The sequence below is a fragment of the Ornithodoros turicata genome, chromosome 10 (assembly GCF_037126465.1).
Source record: "Ornithodoros turicata isolate Travis chromosome 10, ASM3712646v1, whole genome shotgun sequence".
NCBI lineage: Eukaryota > Metazoa > Arthropoda > Arachnida > Ixodida > Argasidae > Ornithodoros > Ornithodoros turicata.
Window position 1 is genome coordinate 17,874,449 of NC_088210.1, and position 20,980 is coordinate 17,895,428.

The following is a 20,980-nucleotide window of genomic DNA, read 5'->3' on the forward strand; positions in this document are numbered from 1 at the left end:
TGGTTGTACATACCGACTCTCGAAACAATCGGTTGCATTATTTCGTAACAGGGAAGTACTGCTGCGTGCTCCTGGTCACCTACAACAACACGTACAGTTCACGATTTTTTCTTCTTTTTTTTTCACTGTGGCCACAGCTCAACGCGGGACATGCACGATTGTTTATTCTTGTCTTCTATATACGATATAAACCCCAACAAACGCGCGATGACAATGTCATGGGAATGTTTCATTGCTTAAGAGTATGCTATATATGTGCCACTTCGTGGGAGTTTTTATAAGTAGTACAGCTCTCGTCAAAGTTAATTTGAACGCCGCTCCAGGCTGCGAAACAGAAAAGAACGTCTTCATGTAGCGATGGTCACCCCTCTAACTGGAATGGGATGACCCAAACACCCTCCGCCGTTATTTCTTCTACGCACCAGCAAGGACCGCAGGTCGCGGAATGACGTTCAAGTTAACTCTCACGGGAGCTGTACGACTACTTCTAGGATAAAAAGCAAATGCATCGAGCACTCTAATCAGGAATTTTGTCCAGGATTTTCGTCTCAAGCGGGGTGCTCGAAGTCTGTGATGCCGATATACGAGCTCCTGATACTGCCGTGCATATACTCACGCAACGTGTATTCGTATCTAAAAATGGGGGGGGGGGGGGGGGGGGGAGAATGTCGGTGGAATCGCGGTTCTATAAGGATACGCTCTGCAGTCTGTGCGACAATCTACGCGTAAAACTAGCGGATAAAACGAGTGTGGAAAAGCTAGTGCGAAGAAGCGACAGTTCAGCTAAGCGAGCGGAAGCTATATTTTGAGCGTGACACCGACAGCTATAACGCAGTTCAGCTGCACCGAATCTGTTTTGCGCAGATGTTCACACATTGCGGAGGCCGGCCAGACAAATATTGTCCATAGCGTGCCTTCAAGTGAATGAAATATCCTGCTCTCTGTTCTATAATGAGGCGAGGGGTTCACAGTGGAAGCGCAGGTACATGAAAGGGGAATTCTATTTTCTGCGCGGATTTCCTGCTAACATCGCAACATCACGAATACGGGCTGTATGTACCATGATAATGGTAATCAGTAAGAGACATACTAAAGATAACAACCACAACGACTATATGACGATGATGATGCTGTGTCATCGCCAGTCGCCACGGTGTTATACGGGTGTTACACGGCTTGGTGCCTCTCCAGAAACGTCAGGGAGGAACTGCATTGACGGGAGTGGAGTATCGGTGCACTTAACAACTTCTAATAACTGGAACATGCCTTTCACATTACAGCTGAGTGTGCCACAGACAAGGATCTAACTATTTCGGCCCGATTCCGCCCGATTGTTCCCTCCTGAATCCGTTTCGGACCAATTCGGGTTAAACCCCGGTTTCTCCCCGAATTCTATAATCATGCTTTGTGTTGGATCATGTATATCACGCACCCGTCTGATGAAAATATTATGTGGTGTTTGTGACTATACAGATCGCGAAAAATGCATGTTTCGTGGACCTCTAACCATGACCTCAACGCGCTCGCTGGACAGAAAGAAACAAGTAACCCGATACCCCCCCGATCGTATCAATAGCACCTGATTTCACCTTGAATTTCAGATTTCAAAATAGCACCCTAATAATTGTTCAGGGCAGTTAGTGAGCAACTATATGAAGTATTAGTTTTTCTTCTTTTTTTTATTTGAACAATGTGTACAAGGAAAAATTCAAGTGTACACAAAAACAGAAACAGCGTAGAAAGAATGCATTGGAAACAGCAAACTTTCCATATATTGTTTTCATATATTCCATATAACTTATATATATATACTGTTAACATTTAAGTACTCTGAGATGGTCAGACGCGGCGGGAAGCCGCGATATAGGTTTCATGTTTCTCATTGCGTAACAAAGGCACATATAGGTCTAATTTCTGAGCTCATCGCGCAAACGTATGCGGGCAAGTGTACTTATTAATGAGTTTTCTGTGTCAGTATTATATACTCGCACAAAGAGATGCAGATCACGAATTAAGCTCGCCTTTCCCAGATTCTGAGCAAACGAAGATGCTTCGAATATTTAACACATATTTTCTCGTCTGTCACGCGGGATACAGGGCTATATATGCGCAATTTTCATTTTAGGGTAACCTGGAATTCCGCCATTTCACCTGGATACTGCGTTATATACTCATATCAGAAGATGACGAGGTGATGTTGAGGGGCCATGGGAAAAATAGGACGTGCCGGGAAAATCCCTGACAGGATACGCAAATATTATACGGGAGCTACATGCGTGCCTATGCAAACATAATCTTTTAGCACCCTGTTTACTTGAGACTGTCACGCATCGTCGCGGAAGTAATAATGCAACCCACATGTAACACAAGGGGGGGGAGGGGGATATATTTACTAGACGAAAGGAAAAAAAAAATAAAAACTGGGGAAAGAGATCGGAACCGAACCTGAGCCCCAACCGAAAAGCGCTAAAAACCCGAATTTTTCGCTGAGCCGGCACTGAACCGAACCTAAATATTTCTTTCTCGCGTTGAACCGAACCGGAACTGAACCGAAATGGTTCGCGAAACGGTTCAGACGTAATGTGCGTTTGCGAGAGATCGGAACGATACGACTTTACACAGCGGGTCTGCGTTGCCCAAGAAATTCGAAACCGAAACTGAACAAAACAAAACTGCAACCCAAGTGCAAGAGGTATATTTCCTCCTCGCAGCTTTTGCGTTCATTCAGCTGTGTTAGTTTTCACGTCGTCCTTTTGGCAGTTGTATATAGGCTTCCTTGTACGCGATTTTTGTCGTCCAGTAATCCCAAGTTTTCGTTTTGGACTGTGAAAACAACGGCCAGTCCCTGAGCAGAATGTAACAGGGTGTATACGATACTGTTTATTACTGCGTAACACTGGCGTGCACAACAAATAAAAACACAGTAATAAATACACAGTAATAAACATCATGACCCCTGGCTTTTGGTCTATTTTCAACAGTATGCTATACTGTAACGTTGCATCTGAAATGCAGATCTGTAACACGCAGTGTTGCTGTGTGAGCCACTGCTGTGTCGGCAACAACAACATCAACAACAAAAATACATTTGTGTTGTTTGAGAATCGTATGGACGTGCTTTGCTTTTACCCATTGCGATGTGCTCAAAACTCACTTTACTGAACCGGTTCGAACCGATATTTTGCGCTGCTGTGGAGTTGAACCCGAACCGAACCGAAAAACATAACGGTTTCGTTTCCCGCATGTAACCACGTATCGACTCGAGGCTAGAAAGCGACGAAACAGAGGCGCTGAAACAAAACGAGCCCACTTCCACACCCATTCCTTCTTGTTTCGTTTAATATTTCGTTCTATCCGGAGCGTCGTTGACAGCGAACGCATACATATAATGTGCGGATCACTTGGGAGCTGAAGCACGGCGGCTACTCATGAATATGAAGGTAGCAGCGCTCACTTTGTCAAGTGCACTTCAACGATGTCGCCCGCCCCTAATGTCTTCATCACGGACAAGAGCGTAAAAAAAAAAACGAAAAAAAGGAAGCCTAATCGATAGAGTCATCAGTTCGATAGACGAGCATTATGGACAGCGGGTTCGGACTGTGTCCATGAACCGCAGTCCGACAATTTTGTTAGTCTCTGATGTACTTTTTTGTTCTGCAGTATGCCCATAGAACGGTGTCACGTATTGAAGAAAAAAAAAAAGGGAAAAGAGGGAGAGAGAAAGAAATGTAAAGCAAGAGAAATTAAAGCTGACGACCAACAGATACTATACAAAGAGCCTCGTAAAGCTGGTCAAAACCAGCTTATAACCACGATATGTATAAACTTAATTTAACGTAAAACCCGAGAAAGCCCGAAAACGAACTTGCCAAAGTGTAAATTCAATCACCAATATGGACATTTTAGAATTTCAAGCACTGCGGATTCAGCGCAATCCGCTCGACATGTAGTGTTCATTCAAGTTTCTCTTTTTTCCTGGCCGAAAAATGTGCTTTTGCATCCGATATCTTCCGACTTTATTCTATTTCACAGCTCCTGAATGAAACTCCGATTTGTGTCCCACATTTTAGAAAAAAAAAGCACGAAACCCGAAAACACAAAGCGTCGAGGAAACCGCTACACTTCCGTGCTTAGTTAACGCACTATAGGAACGCGTGTCGAACAAATTTTATCAAAACCTTGCGGTGAAGCTAAGCATGCTGTGTGCGTTTGGCTCTGCACTGAAATGATTAGAATCGAAAATGTATGTATAGGTATTAAGCAAGCCACTCATATGTCTATTGGATTCTTGCAACCAACGAAAAGGAGAGGAATTCCTACGGGATGTCACACTATAGATGAAGGCCGCTGTCGATTCACCAATACGTTGCGGTTTGAGAATAAGACCGCAGACTCTCCATTTTATTTTGTCTTAAAACCAACCAACCAACTGCAGACTTGCAGGATGGCTTAAAATGATCACTCGATGCATTTCATGCCTCCATTATTTGAACAGTGTGATTCCCACGGGCTCATTGAAGCCTTGAAAGTGCATGCGCGCAGCCGCGCACCCATACAAAAATATCAAATGCTTTTCTATAGGAACTCTATTGCATTGACAGAATACATACATTAAATTTTTCATAGGGTGTCAATAGAAGTTCTTATGACATGTGCTCCTGTTCAAGTTCATACGTGCATAAGGAGTATGATAACACAGAACCGGAACAAAACAAACTATATACGATCAAAGCAGGTGTTAGCGGTATAGGCGTATATGGTATAGGAGCGTGCGAGAAGCTTCCTTCCCTGTAATAATTGCGCGTTGACTTTCAAGGACGAAATACGTGGAGACGACAAAAGGAAGACAGTGATCACATCTGGTACTCTGCTGTACTCTCATCGATTATTCGGAGACACGGGGTAGCCTCCATTCGCTGAGATTAACCTCGGAATTATACGCGGACGTTCTGAACAGCAGCAAAACTAGTACTGCAATTATAGGTTTTCGGAGAATCAGTTTAAACGGCGACCTCGGTGAGATATAACGAACTGATTTCCCGCAAAATACATTTTTAAAATTCGAAACTGAAGCTTTTTTTTTTTCATGTTAGCGCCGCGAAGCAACTGTGGCTATCAGCGGCGTACAGATGTGGGCAGATGGAGACAGGACAGCAGGAAGGTGTGGGGGGGACAGGGGGGTTATTACGCGCCCTGGGCCAACTTCAGGGGGAACTACGCCGACATTCGACTGGAAAGCTTTCGGAAGACCCAGGGAAAGCCTCAGTAACACAGCCGATTGTAGGATTCGAACCTACCACCTCCCAGTCTTCAGCACGACCTTTGCCACTACCAACGGGCTGTACCACTCTGCCATGCCGCTGGTCGAAACTGAAGCGTGGCAGGTTACACTGCCGACGAACGACAACGGCAGATATTCGTGGTGATGATGACGTGTGGTTATTTCACCACTGGGGTTCCAGTACCCTACCCCACTACATGTGTGTTATCATATGTGTGAGATGAGAATTAAACGGATGGACCACGCAGATTGGTTAAAGGTCAATGAAAAAATGGCTAGGAAGCAAGCCAGCTGGTGAAGATGATGCATAATGTAAAACCCCGAGACTAGGGAACACGAAAGGACAGACACAATACGAAGTCTCAATGAGAGAGACTTCGCGTTTTGTCTGTCCCTTTGTGTTCCCTAGTCTCGGGGTTTTACATTATGCATGGTTAAAGGTATCGTAAAGGGGTTTAAGTATACAATCTCATAAAATGGGTTTATTCAACAGCATACACTTTCGGAACCCTAACGTCGCAATTTTCGTCCCCAGTCACACTCACAGTTCTTTAGAAAATCAAAATTGAAAATTGCAAGCAACACTGTGCCGAAGTAGACACGAACGTCGTTTTGGACGTCAAGGACGGCGGAAAAACTACATTGCATGCGCATAACACTGAGTCCACACAGTGACGTCAACGGCGCGCCGCGTGGAAACCAAAATCATAACAAACAAAGCTGGATACATGAGCGCCAGTGTTGTTCCTTAAAATGAGGGTTGTCTCACACCAGGAGTCGTCGCGACCGATTTTACCGCAATTTCGACAACGACTTTTTTTTTTTTTTTAGTTTGAGTTACATTTTGCAAGTGTACTATCTTGCAAGACGTTTATAAGCAATAAGTTATCAAATGACACCAAACATGTAAGCTGCTTGCTTGTTGCTTTGCAGTACACCTTTAAGGGGAAAAAAAAAACGAATCTAAAAAACTCCGAGCAATGATAGGTAATCTATGTATTGTATAAATGATTAATTTCGCATATTCGGGTGGCTGGACGTTTTGTGAATATTCATGTTCTGTGCGGTTGTACCATGTAGCTCCGCTGGGTAAGAGCGCTGGAAGTCTGAGGTACTCTTCACGCCAGGTCATTCCTGGGTGAACTTGACCTTGACGTTCAAGCTAACATTCGAGCTGAGAACGCGTGTACAATGACTAAACGATGTTGGTGTGAGCGGGAAACCAATGTTCAGTGGTTGAAAATCTTGCGAAACATGTGTCTCAAAATTGTACGACGAAAAATAAAATAACAGTAAGGGCGAAAAAAAAGGAAAAGGAAAAGTATGCGTCAGTGGGTCAGTTCAACTTCGTGAAACTCATATGTGTTAAATTTAAAATTTTGTGTATTTTTTAAATCACAGTTACCAATATTTAGCCGAAATATAAATTCGCGGAAATATGACAATCATGAAACACACACATACGCACACACATACACAAAAGGCGCGAAATCAGGAAACACTTCAAATATCACATTCCATGTTGTAGGACATCTTTGTGGCACCCAAATTCTTTCACATAAACTACTATTACTCATAAACACACTGAAAATGACACACAGAATGTTATGAAGAAATGTTACACAGAAAATGTTAATCCCGAAATAGCGGGCCCACATACTATACGCAAACATTATTTTCAATCGGCACTCTCAATGATTACTGTTATTCGTTCATGTCCTACTACTATTATACTGTCATTTGCGACTACGCTGTGTTTTCGATTTTTTTAAAATGTTTTAATGCGTAGATTTATGTAGTATTCTGTCTTCTGTCATTTGTGTATTTGTGATAATAATATTAGTATTTGCCCAGTATTTTTAGTTTTTTGTATTTATTATTTTGCTCAATTACCGCGCTATCCGCTGTATGGGGATGGACCTCTGTCAAGCTATCTCTTTTATAGCTTTCTTTTTTCGTGCCCCCGCACATGATTGGTGGAAATAAAATGAAATTAAATTAAAAAGAAACAAATGAAATCCTTGCGAAAATTACCATAGTTGCAGCAGTTCGCAAAAAAAGATAGATAAATAAATAAAGACAGGCGTAGCCGCCGCCTCTGCGTCGTCACCGTCCGCATTGCCAGACTCATCGCCTCCCTCAAGTTCCACCTATACGTTTGCACGACCTCGGCAATCATCGCCATTTTTCACGGCGAGACTCGCTGATACATCCGTTTTTACGACTCCTCCGAACACACACACACCATCCAAGTGTGATATCCCACGCACTGCCGAGACGGAAGCACGCCATATAGCGCCTCACACAATCGCGCGAGATGCTTCTGTCTGCCCCCGATTAGCATACAGTGCCTACGACACTCTTGAAGGAAAAGTTCGCGGCTGCTGATTTATTAGGCCCACTCACGCGACCAGCAGCCTTGGTGAAGAGCTAACACTCCGTGCACAGCGATATAAAGTGGCAGAAATTAGCGCACTGCTCGAGATAAGGCTACGCGATAAGACTTCCTGCCTGGAGGAACATAAAGAAAAAGGAACGTCTGCGCGGACACGTGCGAAATCCTCGTCCTGCGTTTCCTGTATAATTTGCTTAACGACTGCGGTGTTGATGCCCACCCGAGTTGCGCTGCAGAGTTGATTTGTGCCATCAGTGACATCTCTCGAGGCGGATGTGTGTGTGATAAAGCGTTTACAAATATGTGCAGTCCCTCGACTGCAAGCTGGTGACGCGGGTGGCGTTGAGAGTTACCGGGCTGATCGCCTAGATAGCGGATTGGAGTATGTGTTGGGATGCGTGAGGCCAGGAGTATATAGATACGATGCATCTATTCGCTCGGGGTGATAATTATGACCAATCGTCTAATACAGCTGGGATGTGTGCCAGACGTGTTACAGCACCTTTCGTGGCACAGTTCTTTCATTTTTCTTCCTTATGTTCACAGCTGATGACAGCTGGCTATGCTCAGAGAGATGGAATCAACGCAGAAAGAAGAAGTGTTTGCGGCTTCCTACCTTCTGTCATTATCACATATGGCTGATGAGAGTAGACAGATTAGGGCCTCTCTTACGACGCTGAAGAAGAAAGCCAGCGAAATAAAGAAAACAAAAAGAAACTAAGGAGAAAAGGGACGTTATATATACAGCAGTAACGTAAATCGGTATAAATAATAATATAAATTAATATAAATTTTAGTCATCTTGGGGGAATCTAGGTACACTAGCACTACCATTCGTCCTTTGGTGGACTCAACGCATGGGAATTTATGCGAAGGATAAAGGACTATTTGCATTGGTGAGGAGTAAATGTCGGGGCCTGGGGACTCAAATGGGGTGTAATTGCAGTGTTGGGGGACTATGTTATTACTTCCCAAATTACTGCCGTTTTTCCTGAGAGTGTGATGATGATGATGATGATAGGGACAACGTTTTCCAATTTCCCAGAATATCTACAACGTGAATATGTGGACGCTGGCACGACGTCGAACGCTATAAGGGAGCCATATATATAATATCGACTTCCACTTTTCCAAAGAAAAAGCTTTCGTGCTTAGCTGCGATCTGCAACCATTATACGCGCTGGCGACATTCCGAGGGGTTCTTCCTTATCAGCAGGAATGCCGTTGTATACACAGTATGCGTGAGTATATATATTTCACCTGCCGACAGTAGCGTATATATATACGACGGCTGAATAAGGTCACCACACGGAGGGGTCCGCGTCGAATGGCCGAACGAAGAACAAACGAAAAAAAAAAAAAAAGAGAGAGAAAAGCTATAAAATGGTAATGCGACGAAAATGCCGAGACAGGGCGAACTGAGTAGTAGGTTATACAGATCATTCGCGAGATCTTACAGCGGGGTGCCACCGTATGGTTATTACGCCCGAAGCCCATATTATGAAATGAAAGAGAACGAAATATTTATGTCCAGGTTGCGTGATCCTGGAAGATTCGTATAGGCACTTTCCGCTTAAGTACGGCTTCATTCCTCTGAAGAAATGCGGCAAAACGAACACCTTGAGAAATAAGGTAATATAATAGCCACGTCCCTTTCAAATTACTTTTTTTTTTATCTTCAGAAAATGTAGCATAAAGACGCGCATTTCTGAGAATATCAGCGGATAAATTCTGGCTTATAGAGTTATCACGCCGAATGTACGATAAGAACTGCGCTAAAAAAAGAAAAAAAAAAGACAAACAAACCCGGTTTGGAATATTACAAAGAGAGAGAGAGAGAAGAAGAAAAGAAAAGGCCCGGACTGTCAAGAACAAATCTTCCAAATGACACTCTGAGTCAAGCGGAAGAAATGTTTCGCCAAGAAGTGAGAAACTTTCGAGTTCATAGTTCGAGTTCGGTATAAGGTCACAGCAGACTTGTACGTACTTTAAGTATTATATTCAAAATACTGTATTATAAATACTTCTTTGCGGTATTTAGTATCTTACTGGTTACTTTTTCCAATGAGTATTTTGCACTTTGTCTAAGATACTTTTTTCTGTACTTGCTATACTCAGTACCTTAATTACTTTGTCAATTGTCTTCGCACTGCTGCCAGCTTCACAATTTTTTTTTTTTTTTTTTTTTTTGTGTGTGTCCATTTTGTCTTTGAGTGATACAAGGACACCGTCCGAGAGAGTAGTCAAGTAGGGTCTTCCGAGTCGTCTACGTTGTTATCTAGGAGCTTGCTGAACAGTCGTTTACGTCCTTCGCGATATCTCGGTCTCGAAACGACAGTACGACACCTACGGGTCTCATTTACAACCGATAGCGCTTGAGTATCTTAAACGCATCTTAAATGCCTCTTAAAGCATTTGGTACTATACTTTAAATACTTTTGTTTTCAAGTATTTTGAGCCGTATTTTAATTACAACCGACTCTCAGTACTTGGCATCTTATTTTCAATGAATTTGTGCGGCATTTTGTACATGTCAGGGTCAGAGCAAGAAACTATACGGAGAAAATATCATTCATTTACAGCATATTTTTCTTTTCCAATCAATCAATCAACCGACTAGTCATTTACAGCAATGGCAGCACGCTTTTTGCGCTGCTATACCAAAATAGTCGCACTTTGCGAAGGCATCAAGCACAGCAAGTGAGATACGTCACCGGGAATGCATGCTTAATGCCCGACAGGCTCAAATGAAAGGTGTGTAATACTGAAAAAAAAAAAACTTTGTAAAACACCCATCTGAAACAGTGTTTCAAAAAGTTCACAACACAGTTCGCTGTTTCCTCTATAGAAGATGCCCTGTATTGAATGATGCCTTCTGCAACATACAAAAGTGTTTCACAAAACACTTCCATGCGGTATGAGATTTACACCACTAGAAGATGTGTGCCATGTATATAGGACAAGACATTTATATCCGCCAATATATATTGTGCCCAGAATGAAATATCTCGATGTCACGCGATTCAGCTGTTAAAGCACATGAACAGGTTGAGAAATTACGCATCGCAAGAAGAAAAGAGAGCTTTATGCGTTTACACGCAGTCATATTGTGTGTGCTGCGAAGAGGAATCGAAGCCGGAACGATGATGATGATGATAATGACGATGGTAAGAAAAAGAAGAAAAAGAGGAAGGAGTTGGGATGACAGTTATTGCGATTATTTATGATCCGCGCTCGCTCGCGGCGCAGGGATTCACGCTGATCATTCATTATGCATGAGTCGACCAGAGCCCTCTGACGACAGTACTGTGCATTGACTGCGGGCTTCCTTGCAGGAGACGTCGAGACAGGAACTGTTGTGGCAGCGCAGTGACAGAAGAAACTCGATCTTATTGCGTTTAGCATTGCGGGAAAGGTGCCTGGTTTGGGAGCGGTATATCTATAAGGAGTGTATATACACAATTGAATCGATTGATTGGCAATGGTAATGGTTTTCATTTTATGTAACTTGCGCACAACGGAGTTGAGCATATGTGGTGGCATATGTGGTTTCGTGGATCGTTCAAAGCGCGAAAATAATATGCCTGTGGGTTTGGTGACAAATTGGGAAGCGTGTCAATCACATGGTATATCACGTGTTTGTGCACCATACCATGCGGGACTCAGCGGCACCATGCTATATGCACTCTAAGAAAAACTTTTATGCAGTGTGAAATCTTTCTCACTGAGATCACTCTTTTTTAGCGTAATGTTCACTCTTTTTTTTTTCGAAAGCGTGTTACACTGTCGCCCATAGGAGTGTAACTTAATCCTGCAAGGGAGTAAAAATTACTCTGCGTGGATGCGGGTAAAATTATGTTACTGTCCTTCACTTTCGTTAATCTGTTACCGCCTTTTGTTTTTCGAATGAGAGTGCCCTTCTAACGTTGAGGCCCTGTGCCTGACTTCGTATACACACCTGGGCGTATACACACTGAGAGGGGTCATAGGGACGGGCGTGCAGACGTTGCGACTTGAACTGACAAAGGATGGCTCACTAACACGCGCCGCGATTTTAGAGTACAAGTCACAGTTACACTCAGCTTACTCTTATTTGCTCTTTTTTCTTCTTCTTAGAATGTGTAATGAACAAGTAATAATAAAATATGTAACCTCAACCCAAGTGTCCATCTCGTTTTACAATGCCTGTAGAGGTTACGGTCACTAGAAATTGAAGGAAAAAAAGAAAACGTGGAGGTGTTGTTCGTTGTATATAGGCACGGATGACGGTGAAGTAAAGCAATAAAATTAACAGAAAAATAGAAAAGTTAACTAACGGAGGATATACGGGATTCTGATGAGTTGCAGGTATCGAAAATAAAAAGTCAATGTACTTTTGGGAAATATAGGACTCAAAGAGTCTAAATACTTTGTCCGCCCGCTTTGTCATAATGTCAAATCTTTTTCTTTTTCGTTTTTTGCCTCTTGTCTATTTATGTTTTTATATTTTAATATAGCTTGTGTCGTGTCGTTTTTTGTATTGTATTGTATTGTATTGTACTGTATTGCATTACGAATCTGACTTATGTTGTGTGCGCCAATACTAATGGCCCCTGTGGCCGTTCTTGGGCACCAATAAAACATTTTATTATTATTATTATATCTGTAAAGAATTATATCGGAGCATCCAATGATACACCGCCCACGGTGTGAGGGCCAAGCGCTCAAAAAACTGTCACCGAGTGCCACGCGAGCGAAGACTACTGAACCTCAGTAAAAAACCTTGCAAAGAAGCCACTTCCAGTGCAAACCGTATACGAGACCTTTCAGCATATTCTGCGACAAACTAAACGACCATGGCAACCGCTTCCTTGCGAAGACTGCCGTGCCTATAAATATGTACATTATTGACTATTGAAGCATTGCCGGTTCACTCGAGTGAGAGAGATGGCCGTCTCAAGACCCCGCCCCCTTTGCAGTCGGCCTCAGAAACTCACACGGCCTATGGTCGATGGTGTCGATTTTTTTGGCAGCAGAGCCGACAATGTTGACGCCTTTCCCGGGTGGGCCTCCACACGCCATTGGCTGGCAGAGTGTCGTTGCTATGGCAGCAACGCCTTACCTCCCCCCCCCCCCCGTCAAGAAAGGGGGAGACCAGAGCAAGATGAAAAAGGGGGGGGGGGTCGGAGCTATGAGGCGTTATGGTGTATAGCAACAGCTGCAGAATGTTCCCGTGGTCTGAAGTATAGGGTCTGACAAAAAAAAGATAAGCACTGAATGAGAAGCGAAGCGAGCACAGGCGTAACAAGCAGTATTGGGGAGGAAAGCAAACGGAATAGAGAGACAGATAAATAGTGCAAGCCTCGGGGTCTTTATCAATGCGAACGCTTCAAAGAAGCCGGGGTGGGGACGACGGACGCGTCAGAAAAAGGGAGCCGAAATAAATCGGACAGTTGTGCTGGTTCACATTTGAGCATTTCGATTTACTGGCCGAGAGAGTAAGAAACCGACTCCTCAATCATAATATTTTCACTGCTATACATGTCTACAGTTTTTTTCGAATCACTGTTCACAACTGTAACACTGTTCAGCCAAAGGGAACATAGACTAAATGCGCGGGACATTGTTAAATTCACAACTCTTTATACTGCACAGTCTTTAGGTTCGCTTCTTTATGTTATGCTTCGGCTGAGCAGTGTTACAGTTTGGATCAACAGCAAATATTTCCGCATGGCTACATGCACAGGTTCAATATGACGCTGTGAGGGCCCTTAGCATAATCCGAAGAGACAGGAAGACACACCGAGTGTGCCTCTTCTTCTTCTTCTTCTGCACCGTGGAGAATGGCCATTAGCCACAAGGGAGATAGGTCAGGGCTGCTGGAGTAGCTGACCCCTTCACCACGACGACGAACACCACCACCACTACAGCTTCTTCTTCTTCTTCCACATGTAGAATGGTGGCTGCTGATACTGCTGATGTCTTGCTTTCTTCATCCTCTATCTTCCATCCGTCCGTCCTTCTTTCTTCTCTCTCGCTCCCTTTTTTTTTTTTTTTTTTTGCTATAGCCGTGATGACGCCCACTTCTGTGTGGCCAACAACGGCGAGCCGATCTTGCCATTACACCCCACCCCCCTTTCTTCATCGTAATCATTATCATCATTTCCTTCTTCTTCTCTCTCTCTCTCTAAATAGACAGTGTCCTATTGTTGTATCTCACTGACGAGCCATATTTTTCTATTCTCTTTCGCAGGCGTATGTTTCCGCCTTACAAGGTTCGAGTCACGGGTCTGGACAAGAAGGCCAAGTACATCATGCTGATGGACATCGTAGCGGCGGACGATTGTCGTTACAAGTTCCAGAACCGTCGGTGGGTGGTGGCAGGCAAGGCTGATCCGGAGATGCCCAAACGAATGTACATCCACCCAGACTCCCCTTCAACGGGAGAACAGTGGATGCAGAAAGTGGTCTCTTTCCACAAGCTCAAGCTCACTAACAACATCTCCGACAAGCACGGATTCGTAAGTCTTTCCTTTGACGTATAGTTCTTCGTAGTTTTTCGCTAACGTCAGCATTATCATCATGCTGAAGCATATCGGTTCATGCGTTCAAGTGTAAATACTAAGAAAATCTACCACAGCCACATGCACTGAATAAGAGCTAATGGTGTGCAGACACAACGCCTGACATCTAGTGTGATCTTGAATTACGACTTTGAATTTATGCACCGCCGTGTTTGCTAAGCATATAGTCTTATTAGGACGCCGTCAAATTCGCCTTGAAATGGACAACACACACAATACAATAATAAAGTTGTTGTTTGTTTTCATATATTGGTGAATGGAATAACCAACAACAACAACAATTCCGCGATGGCAACGTCAGAGAGTCTTTCACTGCGCGAACTGCGGCACTCCCCCTCATTTCCAATAAACCCAATAACCAAAAACAAGAACAACAAATACATGTAGTGACGATGGTATAGGAAATTCGACGATCATTTTGTGGTTCACTAACCCCAGGGTACATTGGTTAGGTTAATATGAGACAAACTATTGGACACGCGATACCTATTCTCAGCTGGTTCAAGCGATTCTTTCTATCGTTGTATTATAGAAAGAAACGAGATATCGAGGAAGACAAACTCAAGGAAAGGAGCCAAAGTAGAGTTCTCACGGTGGCCCGCGTTCGAACCCAGGCACCCCCTGTACTGTCTGTGGTGTTCCCTCGCAGGCTCTTTCAGATAAATGTCGACACAAGTCCTGACGAAGTTAGGTTGCACGAGACGCTCACAAACGGCACATTCGACAAACATAACTGCATCACATAACACGTTTCCTGGTCAACCATCCCCCCCCCCCCCAGCCCCAGTGCTACAGCTCTCCCTACCTCCTGATTTTTGCTAACAATAAGAGGCTTACACCTTTGTGGGACACAGAAAGGCTTATTCCCGGTTCCCTTCTCCATTCGCCGATGCTCTACAGATGGTGGTGGTGGTGGTGATGACGAAAACCGGCTTGCCGTTGTTGGCCTATCTTGTGTGGGCAGCGTCACGAGATAAGATGGGATGAGGTGATAACGGCGAAAGTTAAGATTTAGGGCACTCACAGGCAGAATTGTTGAGGAATCCCAGCAAGCTTAGTCTCATAGTCTTTGGGCGAGTCCAGACTATTGGAGAAAGCAGACGATTGTCGAAAAAAAAGGAGGCGTACGCCCTTTTGTGACACTTATGAGATTACGTTGTTGAAAGAAAGCGTACGCCCCGTGCAATCAACAAATCAGGAGCCATTCTCTGCAGCGGTTGACCTTCGCCGCATATCTTCATAAAAAAAACTTCATCGTACAACACGGTCTGCTCCAGCCAGCGTCGAATGATACAGGTGTCGCTTCTGACTTGTGGACAGCGGGGTGTTCAACGTTTCGTGACAATTAACATAGCATAATAAGTGTCACAAAAGGGGCGTACGCCTTCTGTTTTAACAAAATCAGAGACGACAACGATGTCACTCATGAGTTTGACTGGCTATATCAGCGTGCTATGCGGCGAAGTTCGGTCTACACCCAACTCCTTGCCATCCATCAGCCCGAATTGCATATAGTTCATGCTAGCGGTTTGTTGAAAAGCTGTGCTCTGACATTTTACGTTCACATTAATGATCACAACAAGGCGTATCTCCCGCACTCTCCTCAATTCAGGAGTGTATACGCCTTATGTAGTGAAGTTCTGCTTTTACATGCAGCGCACGCCAGAATGCACGCAGGCAAATCGTATTCGGTTGCTGAACGATACACTCGCACCGCCAAAGGCCATCAGCGTCTCATTCAACAACTTCAACAGGCATCCTCCGTTTAGGAACATATCACATCGTCGTATAGGCGAGTGGCTCATTTGAAATAGCTGACATGTCCTAAAGCTGATCAATAGCGGGCAGCGAAGCCGAACGAATGCAGGCCCGTCCACCGCTATTGGCGTCATAAATCAAACGGGACGACCAGCAGCCAAGACGAACTCGATCGATGCGAGAAGGCTCCCTTCTTCCTTTCTGGCACCGGCGCCATGTTTCTTCTAACGCCGGCGTATCTCGGTTGCAATTGCAAGAACGTTCGCGGAACAGGCATTGGCTCCTCATCCGGATCGATATATAGCGGTATATGTGCTGAAAGCAATTCCAAGAAGGGCTGGTTTCGAAGTTGCGAAGTGGATGGAAATCTGGTGAAGACACTCAGGGTACGTTAGTGGACCATTGGTGACGTCACCGTGAAGTTATATGGTACATACCGGTCCACTGACGCTCTCTGTTCTGTGTTAGCGAAAGTATGTAAGCGCTGGTTAATACTGATTTGGGGCGGTACGCGTGAAAACAGTAGACGAACACCTTTGGTATAGTGATATGTAGCGGCTCAAATGCTGTGTCGTTATTATACTTGTACAACGAAGGGTCTGTTGAAATAGCAGAGGTTTTGCAGAAGTAGCTGGTAGCCACAGCACGAGACGTATATAGACGGTGGTCATAGTATATGCGGCAGCATTCGCATTAATGTTAAGGGCATTCATGTCTGTACCAGTATGAGGCACCAGATAGATATTACATGCGAACTTTATGGAAATCCGCAATCATTGATTCGGGACTGGTGTTGTTCATATTTTTCCCTAACTGCAAGAAAGGTCCATTTCCGTCTGACCTGTATGGGAAAATCCCTAAGGTGCTGCTATATAGTACCCCCTTATGTTTGGTCAAGTGGTTGAGCGAAATGTCGGGATTATACGCAATTTCCCGCCGATTTCGTTCACACCGACATCGCACGCCGATTTCGCACGCAAAGAATTTCATCGAGCTTTTCTTTCACTACCGATACCACATATATTTTGCATAACATTCCCCGGCGTTTACCGTAAAAAGCATATAACGCGATTCCGCGTCCCATTCCGTCGAAGCAAAAAAAAAAGGAAGAAAGAAAGAAAAAGCTTCTCTTTCCACTCATTTGGCGATGAACGCTGGAGAGACGGGAGTCATGGAGGCCACGAGTAAAGCTGCTGGTATGGGCTCGATACAACGGCAGCGAGGCCTGCGTTCGCTCTGATTGGCCTGGCACTGTGAGCTTTCGCGCGCTCAGACAAGATGGCGGAGGATGGAGTAAGCCCCGATCGATAAGGCTGCACCAGATCCTTCGCTCTCTTTTGCAGACGCCCCACCATCCTCACTTTTCTTTCCTTCACAGGTCCTCACGAGTGCATGGACATACACACACAGTATATGTCGGTTTGACAGTCGAACTGGTACAGCATTGCGAGCTACTGTTTTGGAAGATAATAATAACAGCTATGGGATGCAAATCTATACATAAGGGCGTTGTGACATTTGATATTTGTGTCGCAACTTGGAAAATAAAACAACCCGGTGAACGCAGATTGAAGCAGAAAGGCTCGAATCTGGAGCTGCCGATATTATGCCAATATTTCGCCGATATTTCGGAAACGTACAATATGTTCGCCTACTGTGCAGTACTCTTCTTTTGCTGGATTTACTAGAAATAGAAAAAAAAACAGGTATAATATCGACGAAGTACCGGCGAAGCGCCGGCAGCTCCACAACTGATGCTTCTGCTTCAGTATTTTATATGTGTGGCGCATTACATCATGTACGCATCATTGTGCTGCACGCCAGTGTATTGAGGAAAAAAACAATTATTTTTCTTTTATCCTACATAAACAAAATAGCCTCGTACACATGTATACCGACGAGCCCTGACGTCAGAACCGCGAGAGCTACGGTCATTGGTTCCCGTAAGCACGTGACCTCTTGTACGCTGCCTTATTGGCGGAGACGCGTGCGGTGGTGTCAGTTTCGGTATTCGCGATGCTGATTTTCTGCTTCACCAGCCTCTTTGCTGCAAAACTTGGAAGGGTGGTTCACATCGACGCAAATAATTGTCTATTAACATTTGTCACGCATGAACTGGGACGAAGAGTCACAGCCCCTTTAAGAAGTTGTCAGCGTGTATCTGGGAAGCCAAGGGGGGGGGGGGGGGGACTCTGACTCAATGAATCCCGCAAGCTGTAAATACACTAAACCATTCGCATGCTTTAGGCCAAGGCCAGATTGGTGGTCATGTTGAAAGAATGTCATTGTCTAATGTACTGAAATGGATGCATATATGCGGGAAAAGTTGACACCGATAAACAGCACAAGAGACGTGAGGCAGCAGAAAGTTGTGAAGCGGTGGCGGTGTAAGGTGTATCCGCATTTTATTTATTTATTTATTTACCCTCAGGGCCGTGAGGCATGAGAGCAAGAGGGAGCAAACGTTTGTCTTCGGTCGGACAAACACGACAAAGCACCGGACAAACAAGATAAATTTCGTATGGCATATAATTAGCGCCTGACTTTTTCCGGTTAAACCCGATTCCCCCCGATTATTCCCTCCCGAATCCGCGCTGGATCAATTCGGATTAGACCTGATTCCTTCCCGAATTCCGATCACTTATCAGGTTTTTCCACGTATGACGTGCACTATTTATTAGCAATTTATACGGATGTGTGATGGTGATATTATTTGAGTGCAACAATAGGTATATGCGAAGCACATTTGATGTTACAACACCAACAATAAGTGATGTTACAACACGTAGTGCTAGTCCCTATAAATCGCGAGGTAGGTATATTTAACAAATTCATGCACTTTAAACACGGGCGGCTTACTGGACAGAAAACAAATCATATAACTCGATTTCGACCCGAATTAATAGCACCCGATTTTTCCCTCCCGAATTCAGTAAAGGCACTTAACCCGAAAATGTTAGACCAAGGGGCTACCCCTGTCACCACGGGCTGTCTTCCGTGATCATTCTTTTCACAGAGCATGGGATCAAATGCCCTTTGAGGTGACATCTTTGCACACTTGGTGGCGCTACTGCATGATCAACGGCCATTAGCTTCAATGATCGTTGACTTTTTCCGACTTTTTCCACGGGACACGCTTGACATAATATTCCAGGAAAGCACAGTGTCAACCGCTAATCGTTGGTATAACAAAAATTCGGACCCCGCGTGGCACAAACATACACGTCACCCCCGCCCCCCACCCCCACCCCCATCCAAAGTAGACTTCCAAACACTCTGTCACCCTGTAGTACTGCGCATTGTTCAAGCGCGTCTGCACAACCGACGCAGTGCAAGGGCGAGTATACGAACAGACACACCCGCGACGAACCGGTTTGCATCCTCCACCGCACGTATACGTACAGTGTAAGCATTAAATCACTCCTGCATCGAGATGTGAGCAACAAATACAAATATGCCGAGTGGGAAAAAGCGTGGCAGCGAATCACGGCGAGCATTAGTCGAGGCGTTCTGCTGCGGATTAAAAGCGTGCAGCTAGGGAGCCGGAAGAGGATTACGGGGGAGAAAAAAAAACAAAACAAAACAAAATCCCTCGTCGGGAAAGGTTGCGTTCGTAAATCGAAGATGGGGAGAAGAAGGAGCGGTATCCAAGCAACGGTGAAAAACGAGCTTTCCCGATCCATTAATAATAGTTCGTATATAGGGGCGTTCACTGCGTCTGGTCTTTGCTACTTTGCTGCAGTTTACAGAGTCGCGTAATTGTGCGTTATTTTCGGGCTTTGTTCAGTACGCAACAATGTTGAGCCTTTTGTATGATAAGAACGGTGCTTGACTGTTCCACTCGATAAATAAAATTCACAACGTTGTATACAGCTAGAGGGTGGCACTTCGCTTCCATTTCCACGTATCTCTCTCATCAGTAATGGGGGTGGAAACACTCTATGTCATATGTACTCGCTGTTCTTTGGGCAAACTGTATGTTAACAAAGGAAAAACAAACGTGGAAGACCAGGGTACTTATTTTTATGTGGTGCTCTCTCCTTTCGCAAAGCAGACCATCCTGAACTCGATGCACAAGTACCAGCCACGGTTCCACCTGGTCAGGGCGAACGACATTCTCAAGCTTCCTTACAGTACGTTCAGGACTTACGTCTTCAAGGAAACAGAATTCATCGCCGTCACCGCCTACCAGAACGAGAAGGTGAGCAGCCTCTGAATGCATCGTTAACACCCGGTCTCTGTGTGCGCCCGATAAGGTATCAATAACAGTATAGGCACATTGTACGTATACTGCTGGGCAACAAAGAATAACAACGAGAGATACATGATGAAAATGTCAAAGAAAAATGCGGTAGAAAACCTTGAGCTGTCATACGAAGCAGGGTTGCTAATGGCGATTTTGCGTTTCAGATAACACAACTCAAGATCGATAATAATCCCTTCGCGAAAGGCTTTCGTGAAACCGGTGCAGCGAGGAAAGACAAAAAGTAAGTACATGTATATTGGAAACTGTGGAAGCCGCATGACTTCCATCTTCTGAGCAGTACTTGTGTAATGTTTAAGAAGATGATAGCATAGCTAACTGATGCAGCTGTACGCGCTAAGCGAAATAAATAAGTAAAATAAAATAACAGGAGTGTGGGGAGAAATTACAGGTCTTAGGCACGGTTTCACCAATGCTCGTTATCTTTGAACCGAGATCAAGGGTTGCTAGAACTTAACACTCCATTCTTGTTTACAAATGTTAGTTTGCGACTTGATGAGTGTTTCGGTGACAATAACTCTCTTTCGTGAAGCAGAGTTAAGCGTTAAATTCAAGTTACGGGACCGTTGACCTCGGTTCAAATGTTAGTCAGCGTTGGTGAAACCGGGCCTTAGTCCCCTGTTGCAGTTACTCCCCTGTTTTATTTCTCACACAACCGAATTTACTCACTAACACTGGAAATAGTCTCCAAACTTCGCAGAAATTTCCGCGCGTTTCGT

The 20,980-nt window shown here is 44.4% G+C and overlaps 1 protein-coding gene and 1 long non-coding RNA gene across 3 annotated transcripts in view; one reads left to right on the forward strand and one right to left on the reverse strand.

Moving 5' to 3' along the window:
- LOC135370751 (uncharacterized) overlaps positions 1-20,980 on the reverse strand; it is an 88,883-nt gene that overhangs the window by 60,206 nt on the left and 7,697 nt on the right. The window lies entirely within an intron of this gene.
- Positions 1-20,980, forward strand: part of LOC135370218 (T-box transcription factor TBX3-like) — a 33,578-nt gene that overhangs the window by 10,477 nt on the left and 2,121 nt on the right. Inside the window, exons 2-4 of one of the 2 annotated variants that reach the window (XM_064603919.1) lie at positions 13,909-14,176; positions 20,049-20,198; positions 20,408-20,484. In XM_064603919.1, the coding sequence (XP_064459989.1) occupies positions 13,909-14,176; positions 20,049-20,198; positions 20,408-20,484 (495 nt within the window). The remainder of the gene's footprint in view (positions 1-13,908; positions 14,177-20,048; positions 20,199-20,407; positions 20,485-20,980) is intronic. The other variant, XM_064603920.1, reaches the window with a different exon arrangement.